Here is a 16,414-nt window from a genome sequence, read left to right on the forward strand (position 1 = left end):
AAAAACGTTAAAAAACCGACTTCCAAAGACACTACAAAGTAAAAAATAACTTTTGTTTCTACACGTGTATGAATGTATGAAGTCGGGCGAGCATAATAAAAGAAACTAGAAATCAAAGCGTGAGCTCGCCCGTCTTCGACATATTATATACACGTGTAGAAATAAAAGTTATTTTTTACTTTGTAGTGTCTTTGGAATTCGGTTTTTTTAATATTTTTATTTTTGTAGTTTAGGAATTACAGACATTACAATCATCAATTAGGTACATTTAACTTGAAACCCGGAATGTACAGGAATCTTTAAACGTACAGCTCAGCTTAAGCTGGCGTGTGCGATTTATCGAACTTATCTAGGCATAGATGAATAGACATACGGTCTATGATCACGGCATCGTACCAGAACGCTAAATCGCATAGCGGTACGACTTCGCCAGTGGGGTGGTAATTAGCCACGGCCGAAGCCAGACCAGACCAGACCAGAGGAAATTTAGAATTTATAAAATTCGTAACTGACACTGCCGGGAATCGAACCTGGACCTTCCATTGATAAGACTACAACATTACCGTGCTACAGCGCTTACCACTGTGCCAGGGAGGTAGCCAAAATTAGAATTAATACCTAGGTAGGTACACTACCAAGCAACGACTAGATATAGTACGCGACAGGTCGAGATGGCAATTGGGTTATGAGGCTTGGGGACGCGAACGCCACGCACACCCCCACACCGGCTTAGCGCATACCCACCCCGATTGCCATCTCGACCTATCGCGTTCGATACATGATCAAACTTCAAGTGCCAACTTCTCAACCATCATCATCATGATGACGGGTAGCTACTGTAATTCTAGATTTGAATCAGCTATTTTAGAAATAAAAATAAAATAAAATAAAAATCTTTTTTATTCGAATAAACTTTTACAAGTACTTACGAATAGTCGGATGCTCTTTTCAAAGAATAGTCGATGTTGAATTGGTATAAAAGTTACGCTTAGTATAAACTATGGCTTACGTACCTACCAAGCAACGACTTCATGATTCAACTCCATATCCCAACTCTTCAACCCTGATGATGCAGGGTATTGCATTCCTAAGCCACTGTTGATTGTGAAATAATATTGTAGATGCCAAACATATATACCATTATTGAACTTCAAGTTCCAACTCTTCAATACTGATGCTGCAGGGTACTGCACTCCTAATCTATGGGTTTTTAGGAACTGTTGATGGTGAATTAATATTGTACCATTTACTATTGCACCAAACCACGACTACATGATTGAAAACCTACATCCACGCGGACGAAGTCGCGGGCATCAGCTAGTACATAATATATTCGGTAATAAATTAAATTATTTTTCAATTTTTAGTGTTTGTGTAACGAAGTCGGTTTTTATTTTTTTTGTAAACAAAATTTATTTCACAATTTTTAGTGGCCCCATGGAATTATGCTATGACTGGTTAAAAATCTACTGTTTACTAAGCTATTACACTGATCGCGAGCAATTTACTCTTATCCGTTGAGGAGTTCCAGTATCTATCTTCGAAGATGTTCATCAGATCTTCACCAAATTGAAATGGGACCAACTTTGAAGTATACCCTTTCAAACAAAAAAAAAAATTTCAAAATCGGTCCAGGCGTTGTCGAGTAATCGGGGAACATACATAAAAAAAAAAAAAAGATGCCGACGAATTGAGAACCTCCTCCTTTTTTTGAAGTCGGTTAAAAAATAAAATATACATTAATCAATATTATTCTATAAACAGTTATTTACATTACCAAAATAGGATACCTAATATAACATTGGAACATAACTTTAACAAGCATGCATTGTGTTATTGTCTGACATTTTAGGCTACAAAATAATAGGGCAATTATTATATTTTAGCTTATATAATATTATATTGTATAATAGATGAACTAGATTTTCCCCGCAATTACTTTAGCGAGGATATCTGAAAATTCCATTATTTGAAACATGTAGAATATTTAGGTCACTTTATTAATATTATACTTACTTCATAGAAGAATGAATAGAATAAAGGACTAGTTTCAGAAGATCTGTTTTAAATTAAAATTGAGAACTATTAATTGTGTACATAGGTAAGTTTTGCAAAGTACGAGCTATTTCATCCAGTTACGAGTATTTATAGTTTGAAAATGAACTAGCGAAACATTTGGATCACACACAGTGCCTCGCACCGCTTCAGACGTATCTGCGTACATTATACGGTAGTTATAGTCATTAGGACTTAAAGGTCCAGCTTGAAACATTGGCAGCCTGTTTGATATCACCCAAACACTCTGACGCACTTCTTGATCAACTTTGATATCGTTAGGGAAAATTAAAGTCTCTGTGTTCATTGCAACTACACCCGTGTTCCTTTTTAGATACGGTTTCCTCATATCCCAACATCCTATACTGTCTCTTGTCACTAAACCATAGAACATCACGCCTCGACTATCAATCGCTGATGCTGAAGATTGCCCAAAAAGTCCCCTACTTTCACCGAGCAGCTTGAATTCAGTAACACTGTTATTTACACGAGAAGCATCTCTTAAAATTGACGTCTTCACAAAAAATTCTCTGTAACTTGACATAGAATGAAAGAACAGTATTCTTTCATTGTGTTCATCTATAGGAGACAATGCGAGCCCGAAAATTCCATCCGACCACTGAAAATTCAGCCCATGTAAAGTATAATTAGAAGCTAGTGGGTCAGGATAGAAAAAGTGATGCGAAAATCTCCAAAAACTTTCGTCACTTTCGCGAAAAACGAGCAGTCCAAAGCGCCATGTGTCGGTGATGTAGACATAAAGATCCGAGCAGTCATCCGTCCGGGAATCGACAATAATATTTGAATATAAAGAATCTTCTTTCACATATTCTTTCGGTATAATGTATCTTGCGACAGTCAAATCAGTTTGTAGGTCAAAAACTATGATGCTTGGTGGGCATATTTGTTTTGGATCGTCCTGGGAATCTATTTGACCAGAATCCAAAACCCAGAGTCTTCCGCAGGGATCAACGCTCATACGAAAAACTGATGTTAGGCCTGAGCAGTTACTGCTTTTACCTGAAAAAGAGTACACAATATATTCTGTCACTGCGTTGCAATTCCATAATAGAAAATAAATTTTTGTTAAAGAAAAGGTTTTTGCTATTCAGTTCATCGAAGGCGTGCGCAGACGCTTTGTCGTTGGTAATTCTAAAATCTCTCTCGTAAGTCTCTAGATTTATCTCTAGGCAGTTTAATAATGATGATAATAATGATAGGCACCGTAGGCACCTATACTAATTTTATCTTCAACCGAAAATTGAATCTTTTTCAAATTACGTAGGTAACTAGGTACTAGTCTATTACTAAAATATTACTGCCCTATTAGTCTATTACTAAGCCTATGCTTAGTAATAAACTAATAGGGCAGTAATATTTTTAACAACCTAAATATTTCACTTACTAAAGGCTCTATGGTAGCTCCAATCAGGATACGGCTTGAGGCGCGGAGATGTGACTCCTCCGGTACGAGACACCGTTGCCAGCGTAGCAGGGACACCTCGTCTCCAACTAGGCAGCGTCACAAACACTCGAGAGCCCCAAACTTCCAAACCCAGTGGTAAAACATTGGCTGGAATGAAATCCCTGAAATGCAATATGGTAAAAAATATGAAATTGGAGGAACATTTTTTTTTTTTTTAAATTACCAACATAGAGAATGTTTAACAAATCCAATTTAGACACAGCAAAAAACCACGAAGGTTAAAAAAGTGTGTCATTCCGTCTACTTCTTAATATATAATAATAATAATAGTGTTTCTATAAACAATATAAATTGTTTTAGCGTTTAAACTACCGTGAGTGATTTCCATTATAAATACTATCTGTCCCGGCTTACTCACGTGTGTAGTCGACGTTAGCCCGACTAGTTTCGAACCCATACGGGGTCCTTTTTCAAGGGAGTCCGTCCGCGCCCGCGCCGCGGTTAGTCGCCACCCGAATTTCAATCGTGACAATGGATGGATGCTACCCTCAGCGTGGAAACCGCTTTTTGACGCTAAGACAAGGGCATCAGTCGTGGGACGGGACACCATTAGCTCCGCGTGCCTGGATTTCGGTGACGGTTCCAGTGATGAAGAACAGCAGGAACTGTCGGGAGACGATCGGCAGCTGTCTCCCCCCCCCCCCACCCCAGCCACCCTCACAACGGGCTCTACGGGCAGCGGCACGTGCGTCCCGCAGTCAAAACCGCGGCGCGGGCGCGGACGGACTCCCTTGAAAAAGGACCCCGTATGGGTTCGAAACTAGTCGGGCTAACGTCGACTACACACGTGAGTAAGCCGGGACAGATAGTATTTATAATATAAATTGTTTATAGAAACTCTTATTACATTACATTTCATACAAAAATGGGGATCATTACAATTTGTTAATATAATAGGATTTTAGCTTATATTTTAAATTAAATCTAGTTAGTTCATTTCTAAATTATCTAAAGTGGGGCCTATAGTTGTGAGTTGTGATAGCGTATAGGTACATCAAACGATCACGCTGGCGGTTGTTAATGGAGCGGATTGCAAATCCGAAAGGTCGGCTTCGAATGGGGATGGGGAAATGTTCAGATGGGGGCTGTGCGGGTATGCGGGGCGTCCCCACTCTGATTGCCATCTCGAGTAAGTGTGGTGACTTATTAGGTGACATCATAAGCACTTTTCAGTGATAGACTACGATAGACAATAGTAAAAGCATAGCATAGGCATTAGACACAGTAACGCAGAACACCTATTTGTTGGACACTTTGCTGTCATGTCCTGTCTTAGCAATATGCATATGCTCTTTGCAGAAAACTTTGTTACCAAAATATCAGTCTACAAATTCTATTCTATCATTGGATTATGTAAGTACCTGTAAGCTTACTGGACATTCACAAAAATCCGTGAAGTATTTAGATGAGCCTTTTGCCAATATTTCGTGCCGGATAAGTACTTATATCATTAATAGTGTAAACACACTAAAAATTCACCAAATATTATGTCGAAAGATGGTATTCAAATTGAATTGGTAGGTAAGTGATACTTGAACATAATATAGGTAATAACGCATAACGTCCTTGACGTATCAAGTACGTTATTTACGACACTAAAAATTAGAATGTATCGGCAAAAATAGTTTCAGGGTTCCGTATCCAACGGGACCCTATTACTAAGCCACCACAATAATATTATGAGTAAGAACCAATTATTGTAACTAAATATCATCATCATCATGATCAACCCATAGCCGGCTCACTACAGAGAACATATCTCCTCTCAGTATGAGAAGGATTTGGCCATAGTCCACCACACTGGCCAATTGTAGATTGGCTGACTTCACTCATCTTTGACAACATTATACATAGAGAACTCTTAGGCATGAAAGTTTCCTCATGATGTTTTCCTTCACCTTTAAAGCGAGTGATATTAAACTTCGAAAAATTGGATTTGCAATTTTGTTGTTTGCAATATTTTGATAGTAAAGTATGGTAGGTACAGTACGCGGCCGAAAGTAATGTACATCGACATTTAGAAGGAGATAGCAGATTTATAGAGCTGTCATTGAAACTGACAAAACGTCATAGATATGAGTGACAGAGACAACGCTCTACAAAGCTGAAATGACATTCTAAAGGCCGATGTATAGGCATTACTTTCTGCCGCGTACTGTACCCAGTCTACCCACCCTTTGGCAATGGCGTAAAGACGATGCCTCTCTGACGGAAATTCGAAATCTACATGCTTCCACTTGTACAGCGTACTGAAGGGCAGAGTCTCGGTGTCAGTGGGTACGGACTGAGAATGAGAAAGTCCTAACATCGCAAGCCATAGTGTGACACCCGCTGCGCGAGTCCGATCTGAAATCAGAGAAAGAACATACTTAGCTAAGTTTACGCACTCATCCGATCCGAGTCCGTGAAAATGCGGATATAAAAACTCGAATTGAACTCGGATATTGCTTACGCACTAATCTAATCTCTGATCGAAATCCTAGCTATTCATCATCATCATCATCTTGTCGTATTTGTGCTGCAATTCAACATTTTGCTAGAATTGCTACAATTCATTCAATATAGCAAGCATATTCTCACGTGTAGGTAAAATGACTGTGCATTAAATATGAATTTTTATGAAAATCTAATATCTTGAATACCTTTTCATATTTAACATACTCACTGAATAGCAGAATAGTTATGATATATTATTTTGACACACGTCTTGTCTAGATATTTTTTTACTTTGTAGTGGTTAGTCGGGTTTAATATATGTTATGGAGTTTGGAGAGCTTTTAGAGAGACTGTAGGTACCTAGATCTTCGATCTACGAGTACTATGCTGCAGATAGGTGAGATAGGTAATAATTATATGATGCAAAAAAATTACAGTAATATAATATTTAAACAACAACAATATTGGTATGTGTAACGTGTTTACCTGCCCACTGCCACTTCAGCTGGCTAATTCATTGAGCTATGTCGGTCACTTTGGTTCTCCTACAGTTACATATCCTACCATAATATTCTAATAGGTAGGTAATAATTTACTGTGACTCTATGGTTTGCATGATAGGTACCTACTTTATTTCTATAAGTACTATTTTTTAGCACGGCTTTGCGTGCCGTGTTTGTAAAACGATAGGCCGAAGACATTTGATAATTTGGTCTGTCCTTCAATAAATTATTGCTGCAATTCATCAGTCATCACCCATCCATGAATACTATTTCTAAACCATTGAAACTCTTCATTGCCAAGTTGTCGTAGTCACAATGGATATTTCATTTCATTACGTAATCTCAGATAATACATTTTTTTTAAATTGTAAAAGCATTCTTAATTTTAACAGACTTTATGACTTCAAGCCATAAGAAAATTTATTAATTTGCAATGGTTTCCCTGAATTTCTACAATATTGTGCCCATTTGCGCCTGTTTGCGACTAGGTAATTGTACCAAAAATCAAGTTTTTTTAAAATAACACATTGGTGTTATTATAATAATAAAACTTGATGTTTGGTAAAAATATATTTTGCAATGGCTGTAAATTAATGATTAAACGAACTTACCTGTAAGTGAAGTTCTATCATAATTATACGAAGGCTTTATCCGAAGGTTTCTATCGAGTTTAGAAGGATGGTGTGTTTGGAATAAACCGTCAGTATCATAGATTAAGGACCATTAGGATTTGAATGTAACTTAATATCATTTAATATAGAATATAGGTTTGAACATTGTTACTTAAAAATGACAGACTTTTCCGTAATAACACGTTACAGTCGCAAACAGGCGATATGTTACGTCCAAAGACCGAAAATGCTAATTGAGCGAAAAAAAAGCTCACAACGCGTTGTAGCAGTGAAAATAAAAAAATATTAAAAAACTGACTTCCAAAACCACTAAGTGCAAAGTAAAAAAAATTGTTTCTACACGCTTTGATTTCTAGTTTTTCGTGTATTTTATTCTCGCCCGACTTCATACATAGGTACATACATTAAAACACACACACAAAAAAGTCGGTTTTTAATATTTTTTTATTTTAAGCTTTTGAGTGTATTGCCTGGTACCTAAAATATCAATTCACCAACAAAGCTTTCCAAATCCACACCTGTGAGTTTGTAGTTACATCACGTAAAAAAATATTAAAATGTGTGTTCATAAACTATTAATTAGGTACTTAGTATTTTCAATTTTTAAAGTAAGATAACTATAGCAAGTGGACTATCATATGAAAGGGCTTTATCTGTAGGTACATTTGAAAACAGATTTTTATTCCTTACTTCGTTCTGTATAGAACGAAAAAAGGAATAAAAATCTGTTTTGAAACTAATTACTTAAAGAAATAATCTACAGTAGGTAGGTATCTACTGTAGATTATTTCTTTAAGTAATTAGTTAATAGGCACCAATCGTTGCAGCTAGGCACTGAGGACAAACCTCTGTGGTTTTTTCAGTGTTTTTAGTTTAAGCTTTTTGATTTGTATGTATTTTGATTTGATAATAAATAAATAAAAAATTTATGCATAATAGTTTTTGATTTATCGTGCATAATGTCGAAAAAATACCGTTCTTTCCCCATTATCTCCGAAGTTTACCAATCGAAAAACCCGAAACAATTATAGTCAATAGAAGTTTATGTATATTTTACAGAAAAAGTAACAGTAACGCTGTATCGTAGTTTTTTATATTAACAAAAAACCTCTACAAACAAAGTGACTTTTGCGGTTCGTTAACAAAAGTGATTCTTACCGTTTTATTTCTTCCGTAGTAGGTACGGAACGCTCAGTGCGTGAGTCCGACTCGCACTTGACCGGTTCTTTTTTATATTTGATTGTCTACGGCTGATCCATTTCATCTGACAGGTACGTGGGGGGTACCGTAGCGTAACCATAGGGCTTTAAAAAAACTAAATCTACGCTGACGATGTCGCAAGCAAAAACTAATAGTAAATAATATATTGTTGGTGTTCGATAATTTCCGTATGTGGCTAAACGATAGTTTTAATAGCCTTAACTTTCACCATTACTTATTGCACCAACAACATCGTTACACTGTTCTTACAGACCATGAACATGAAATTGCTTCACGCAGTTTTATTATTTGGACTTGATACTTATTATTTAAATAAATATGCATATAACGCTGATTGCAATCAGGTAATACATAAGAATTGCTTAAAAAGGAGATCGCATGTTGTACCTTTTATTTGTTAAATATTTATTCTTCCTTCTCTCCAACTATCTATGCAGGATTGTTGCGGTGTACAATACTATACTTAAATGTGTATAGAGTGAACTAGTACCTAATAGTGCGTGTAAACGGTACATGTAGCTTGCACTCAATACACCTCATGTGCGGATTACTTGACCTGTGTAAACGACCGGCCGGGCGTCGTATAGAGCATGATGCTCATGAAATCCCATGCATAGGCAAATCCAAAAGGGTATCCACAGGATATCTATAGTGCGCAACATCACGAGATGGCACTTGGTATGAGGCTGGGGGACGCCCCGCACACCCACACGTCACCCGCGCTCGCCCGGACCGGGTTAGCGCGGGGGCTGTGCGTGTGCGTATTCCCTCCCCGATTCCCATCTCAACCTGCTGCTTACTATACTTGCGCAGGCTACACTCACTATTTCCATTGTAGTTGTGGGAACCCACCTGAGTAGGTATATCTTCTTGTTACAGTTCCTATGTGTACACTTTACTCTAACTTCTTATCGTCAATAAATTCTACTTGTCTTGTTGACCTTTCAAGTCCAAAAAGTTTGCTTTGTTGTTCAAAATAAGATTTGGGAGACCTTGGCAAAACATCAAGTTCTAAATAAGTATACGTAGACGTGGTAGGTACCTACTGCAAAAGATATTTTTTATTTCCTGGCTAGAACTGATGATTTTTCCATAATATTGTTAAAATAAAGATCAAGGCTTTTATGACTTCACTCTGTTGGTGAAAAAATTGGTCAACACTTGTTTTGCAACTAAGTAGGTATTCACATTTTTTTATTCGAAGACAACAGCTCCTGTTTAAAAAATATTTTTCTTATTATATAAAGCTACTTCCTATACTTCCTATATTATAACACATATTTCTTCACTCTATGTTCATATTATTATGAAGCAAAATTTATTTTATAAAATAATGTAATTTCCTATATTATTACTTATATAAAACACAATTTTATGATCAGGAAATGTGCCAATGCCCCGCCCATTTATTTGTAGGATGGACAGATGAGTATTTTTATTAAAAACAAACCAATCGATAACTTGACCTTGCGCTTGAGTATTTTTTGAATCAGACACCGATAGCTCATTTATTAAATTAAAAAAATATAAAGAAAAAAAATTCTGTTAGTGCCCTTTCTTAGAAAATGTAGCTCCAGTTTTTCATTTCAGAAGAAGATAGAGGAGCTTGCGAAGAAAAAGTAACGAAATACAGATTCCATTCAGTTTATTGCTCCTCCTGTAAAATTTAATTTCGTGTAGGTACCTAGGTATCTACTTAATTATACCGTTTTGTTCGTTTTCTCCTCATGTACTTGTAATCTTCTAATCATCTAATGGATAAGGATTTGCTCTCTATATAATAAATTAGATTTAATAAAATAGGTGATTCCTACCTACATAATAATTCACTTTAAATTAATATTGAACGGCGCGGACTTGGTAACCGCAATTTATCTGCTTAAATAAGCATGCATGTAAGCAATGAATACTCATTACCACGGAACAGGTGCACTTTAAGATACCTAATTGATAGGAAAATTCAATTAAAAAAACTCACCGCTAATTTCTGATCTTTTCGATTCGTAATCATTATTTTTATTATTACTATTTCCATAATTAGGTTTATCATCATAATAATAATCTTCGTTAACTGGTGTAGATGGGCGTTCGTAAGGGCTTCTGTAGTTTTGCTTGTAATTCCAATTGGGGTTAATGTTGTTGTACTCCCTATTGATATCGGCGAAGAGCAATGATGGGGTTGACCACTGAATAAACCACTGATGTGACACAGCCATCACGAGAAAAAAACGTTATAACACTCCAAAGAATTAAAAAATGTTATGAAATACATTATTATTTTTTAGTCAAAGTTGAAATTCAAAGTTTTATAAAATATCAGCATAACGGTAGCTTGCATTGCAGCCTGCGTGAACGTAAGTACTAGCTCAACTGTAATCTCAGTCTGTTGGTGCAGTTATAGTGGGTTGCCCTTTCATAAACGCCTCACGAAACTCTTCGACCGCTTGAATATATTACCTTCTAATAATAAGTGACATAAGTACACATAATATAACATACCTAGAGCCTTTATTGCCTTGTTTTGATTAGCAATATAACAATCTTTTTTTGCTCAACCAATGCGTTACTTTCATGCTGCAACTCTGCATTTGTTATAATAAGTCTAGTATACTGATGTTATGCGAAAGCGCCAAATAATTTAATTGACTGTTGTATTAATTGGATTTTATAAATAAATATGAAAATACCTATCAGGTATGCTAGTTCATCTGATACGAATTTATTAGAAAGTGTGATAGAGTTTTCTCTAACCGTGTCTTCCGTAATTTAGGACGATATTTTACGCGAAATTACTAACGGCATCTTTAGACAAGTACCTATTAAAACCACCATAACTATATGTACGCGGTACGCGACAGGTCGATGTTGCAATCGGGGAGGGGACGTCCCAGCACACCCGCACAGCCCCCGCGCTAACCCGGTGCGGGCGAGAGCGAGTGACGTGCGAGTGTGCGAAGCGTCACCCCACCTCATACCCCGATTGCCATCTCGACCTGTCGCGGACTATACCTGAAAGATATAGCTACTCAAGTTAAAGTTTGTTTCAATATCACAGGAAACAGCTTGATCTTTTAATTGTAAGGGTGATAAATTGGGCGGAATAGAAATATACCCGGATACGGAATAATCTACCACCTTACAAAGATTAGAGGAAAATAATAATTTACTTTACTTGATCTATCTACCTAGTAAAGAATAGAAGCTAGCCGTCGACTCCCTTGTAATGTATATGAGGTGTTATAAATGAAATTTGCTAGATGTTAGGCAAAATTGTTTTAATGTAACTTTTACCGGGGTCGCTCAATACATAGTGATGGCTAATAATGCTTAGTTATTCTAGCTTAATGCCAAGACTTAATTTAGATACATTAGAATGCCTTAGGTAGATAGTACATAAAATCTATGTTTTAAATTTAAGATGCCATTGGCATGGAATAGACAATGACACAGTAAAATTCATAAAATTGTTTCAAAATAAAAGCTCAGTAGTAAAGACAGGGTTCTTACTGTACACATACACTAAGAAGGTTCACTAAACTGTTCCAGGATACAAACATTTGCTTACTTGTAGGTGCGAAGACTGCAAGGTAGCTGGACGGCATCGGCCAAGCTCCCAAAACTCGATTTAACTTGATTCTTCACAACCGAAATGTTTCATTACAAAGATTTTCACCAAGTCTTATCCATAGAATTAAGTTGCCAACGTGAATGTGCAAAAGAAATAAATACGGAAAACGAAAGCGAAAAAAACGGAAAACCGAAAACTAAAAACGGAAACGCAAACGGAAACCCTGCAACAAAGAAAAACAAGATTATAATTTGTGCTGTGTGAAAATTTCGACACGTGGAATTTTCCCGATCAAACACAACTCACCTATTGAACTCCTGGCCACCAATGGTTTTCAGGAGTCCACCCACAACCCATTATCCTCATTTATTTGGGAAGGTAAAATAACTGGAACTGAAAGGGAAAATCATGAAATTAGGATTTTCTCTAACCAAACCGCCATTTTGTCGAATCCACATTACTTGATTTTTCACTCACCATAATTGATGAAACATTGAAATACGTTAGGATGACTAAATTTATAACTATTGTATTTTCCCAGGCGAAGCCATGGGCGAAAAGGAGTGAGATTTTCCTGGAACGAAAAAATTCGTCTTCACATGTTGACTCCAGAAAAATTCTAAATCTCACCAATCGGTGTTGCCAGACGCAACCCGAGTGTGGCCGCTCTCAGTTAGTTTGATCATGAAGCCAATTCATTTTTGAATATTTGCGGAACCTAAGGATATATTATAAGAACCGTTTTGTTAATGACTTAACAATAAACAAATGATATTATGGTTTTATTTAATTATTTTGTTTTATTTTTACGACAATTGACAACGAAGCAAACGCCATCTATTGTGGCTCGAATGAACTCTGAACATCGACCCACGCGTAGTTCTGCACCTTGATGCTAGGTGGCACCAACATACTTTGAACAAAATAGATTTTAATTAAAAGCGAAACGCTAATTAGTAGTTCAAAATTTACAACGTCACAATACTTCCCCTCCTACGAAAAGGTTCAACAGGTTGAACCACGCTGCCCTCAGCGTCATCCAACAACTACTAACAATTTGCCTGAAACAAACAAACAAAAAAACACAGAAGTTACGCGTGAACGCACATCTACTACTAACAAGGAAAATTGTCTAACAAAATAAATATACTGAAAACAGTGTAAGGTTTTATACATTATACTTAACTACACAACCCTAACTTCTAAAAAGAATATATACAAAAAAAACTTCATGGTGTCTAAGACACTTGAGTGGAAACATCTTGGCATCATTCTTCAGCTGACTGATAGAATGCGTCTAGGCCTACGGTGGTTCACTCTTTAAACTACCATCTTAATATTTGTTACTCAACAAATACGGAAAAACTGGTTGTGAACGGGTCCATCTGATATGGCAACCGTTCTCTATCCCATTCGGAAAAATAAAAACCGAATCAAAATCGGAATATGAGAAAAAAAAAACGAAATAACTCTCCTAGAAAATAGATCTCGGAACAGAATCGGAAAAATAACAGAAATGATCCATTATCTAGAAGGAAAACGAAAACAAAACACAAAACCCCCCCTTTTCGTTATCCCCAAAGTACGATATTTGCATTTTTACTTTCTCTACCGGTTGGTCTACCACAAGCATTCCAATCATCACATATTCATCCCTACATACATCCACTACATTCATCCTCAACTGAACCATGGTAATGTAACTGTTAATTCAGAACATCACTACACTCATACAAATTCCTAATTGAATATTGATAACTTAAATATTCAAACAGTTTAGACCAAACTAAGTAATGGCAAATATCTACTTCTTAATATCCTTAATATGCCAAGTGCCTATTGGGTGGTTGTCAGCTACTCTAACTAGTTCGTAAACCAAAGGTGACAAAACCTTGACAACCCTGCACTTTTCATACTTAGGTGCCAGCTTAGCTGCGAAAAAATTTGTAGCGTCGCTTTGTGGATAGGTCTTTTTCCACACTATGTCCCCAACAGAATAGCTTGCAGACCTACGCCTTAAGTTGTAATGCGTTGCATACTCTGCATGAGCCTGAAACAAATTTCTCCTAACCTGACCAAATATGTCCTCCAAAGTTCCAAACTTTCCTGCGTATTCCTCCCTTGGAATTCCGGCCTCGTACTCCTTATCCGTGTCCTTATAGAAGGAACCATTTAAAACCGGTTCTCTAGCGTGGACAAGGAAGAACGGGGAGAATCCAGTGGATTCATTAACCGCACTGTTTATGGCGAACTGGACCTTGTACAGGTTTTCGTCCCAGGACCTGTGGTTATCTTTCACAAAAGCGGCTACAGCAGTCATAACAACCTTATTGTACCTCTCAACAAGGTTAACTTGCGGAGTGTACAGTGGTGTGTAGTGTAATTTCGGAATATTATAACGCTTAATGAGATTACGGAATTCAGATCCTGTAAATTGGGACCCATTGTCCACAATCACAGTCTCTGGAACACTATGGTTCAAAAATACAAAATTCTCTAGCGCTTTAACAACAGCGGCACCTGTGGCACGCCGTAACGGAAACAACATTGTATATTTCGAAAAACAACACGTCACCACAAAAAGAAATGTAAATCCTGATTTAGACCTAGGCAAAGGTCCGACTAAATCAGCCGAAATGACCTGAAAAGGTCTCTCGCAGACTTTAGGCTTCCCTAGCAGACCTGGAGTGGCTGATGTCGTGTGTTTATACGCAGAGCAAGTATCACAATTCTTAACGTACTCAACCACGTCCTTATACATACCACGCCAAAAATATCTGAGGGATAATCTGCGATGAGTTTTGAACACACCAAAATGACCTGCAGTTGCATCTGCATGGTTTTGTTGCATAATTCTAAGGATGTCGTTCTTGTGGACTACCTCTTTCCAGTCGAACTCACTGAGAAGCTGGTATTTACATTTACTGTAACGATATAGTTTATCGTTCAAAATACAAAAATTCGGAAAATTTGCTGGATTGATTTTACAGCCATTAAATGTTTTGTCATACCAGTCATCTACCAAAACTTGTTGACTAGAGTTATCATTACGATCACCAACTACATCTACGTGTATGAGTCTCGACAAGGTATCCGGAACTACATTATCACAACCCTTCCTATGTTCGATAACAAAATTATACTGTGATAATCTACAACCCCATCTGGCGAGACGTCCTGAGGGATTTTCTAAATTTAAGAACCACTTTAGGGATGCATGGTCTGTGATAATTGTGACTGGCTTGGAACCAAAATAAGCCTGAAATTTCTCCACTGCAAAAATCACAGCTAGAGCCTCGCGTTCCGTCGCGCTGTAATTCCTTTCGTTTTTATTTAGGCTCCTACTGACATACGCAATGGGATGATCGCAACCATCGGTTTCTTGCGTCAGCATACCGCCAACACCATATGCAGAAGCATCACAATGTATTTTGAATGGTTTTTCAAAATTCGGTACCGCAAGAACAGGTGCGGTTACCAACGCATTCTTCAATGTATTAAATGCTACCTCTGCCTGTTCGCTCCACTCAAATTTAGGTGCGTTCTTTCCTTTACTCGTTAGTCTATTGAGTGGTGCAGCGATGGTTGAAAAATTCCTAATAAAGCGCCTGTACCAAGAACAAGTGCCTAGGAAAATCTTTACCTCCTGTGCAGTTTTTGGGGTCGGAAAGTTCAAAACTGCGGCAACTTTTCCAGGATCTGTGCGTAAACCAAATTCATCCACTATATACCCTAAATATTTCAAAGAGTTTCGAAAAAAATTACATTTATCAAAATTTATGGATAGTTGAGCCATTTTTAGTTTATCCAGAACTCTGTTTAATAAAATTAAATGGGTTTCAAAATCAGCAGAACAAATAACAATATCATCTATATAACAAAATACTATTCCATTTTCCATATCACTACAAAAATTTTGATTAAATAACTGGTCCATTAACCTCTGCTGTCGTGCTGGTGCACCGCATAGGCCAAACGGCATGACTTTAAATTTGAATAACCCTCTACCAGGAACTGTAAAACTGGTTTTTTCCTGAGAGTCGTTAGCTAACGGAATTTGCCAGAAACTTGAACTTAAATCAATCGATGATAAAAACCTTGCCTCTTTCAAGCTATCTAGAATTTGTGGAATGTACGGTATTGAGTATGAATCCCCCTTTGTCACTGAATTTAATTTCCTGCAATCTAGGCAAAATCTCCAGTCTCCATTTGCCTTTTTCACTAAAATTGCTGGGTTATTCCAAGGGCTTTCACTCGGAGTAACTACGTCCATTTCCAGCATCCTATCTAACTCTTTACTTAAAGCTTCCTTCTTTTCGGGAGAAAGTGGATATTGTTTTATTTTTATTGGCAAGGCATCACCGGTGTCAATAACATGTTCAATTAATTTTGTTCTACCCAATCCAATTTTCTCTGAAGAAATATCTAAAAATTTATTTACTACAGACTGGGCTAATTCTTTCTGTTGAGATGATAAGTTTTCAAAAGAAGTGATGGTATGAATTTGTTTATT

The 16,414-nt window shown here is 37.1% G+C and overlaps 1 protein-coding gene across 1 annotated transcript; it reads right to left on the reverse strand.

Moving 5' to 3' along the window:
• Positions 1 to 2,106: 2,106 nt before the first annotated feature.
• On the reverse strand, positions 2,107 to 10,731 carry LOC117987865 (dopaminechrome tautomerase-like). Its single transcript, XM_034974932.2, has 4 exons — positions 10,312 to 10,731; positions 5,716 to 5,887; positions 3,461 to 3,642; positions 2,107 to 3,075 (listed from the first exon to the last, which is right to left on the reverse strand). The coding sequence occupies exons 1-4, from the start codon at positions 10,547 to 10,549 to the stop codon at positions 2,123 to 2,125; spliced, it is 1,545 nt and encodes a 514-aa protein (XP_034830823.1). The 5' UTR covers positions 10,550 to 10,731; the 3' UTR covers positions 2,107 to 2,122.
• Between the last annotated feature and the right edge of the window lie 5,683 nt (positions 10,732 to 16,414).

This window comes from Maniola hyperantus, chromosome 13 (genome assembly GCF_902806685.2).
Source record: "Maniola hyperantus chromosome 13, iAphHyp1.2, whole genome shotgun sequence".
Lineage (NCBI taxonomy): Eukaryota > Metazoa > Arthropoda > Insecta > Lepidoptera > Nymphalidae > Maniola > Maniola hyperantus.

Coding starts and splice junctions, on each gene's coding strand:
- LOC117987865 (XM_034974932.2), bottom strand. CDS start 10,549: ATGGCTGTGTCACATCAGTGGTTTATTCAGTGGTCAACCCCATCATTG. Junction 5,888..10,311: donor GAAAAGATCAGAAATTAGCG/GTGAGTTTTTTT, acceptor CTCTGATTTCAG/ATCGGACTCGCGCAGCGGGT. Junction 3,076..3,460: donor GAGCTACCATAGAGCCTTTA/GTAAGTGAAATA, acceptor ACTCTTTTTCAG/GTAAAAGCAGTAACTGCTCA.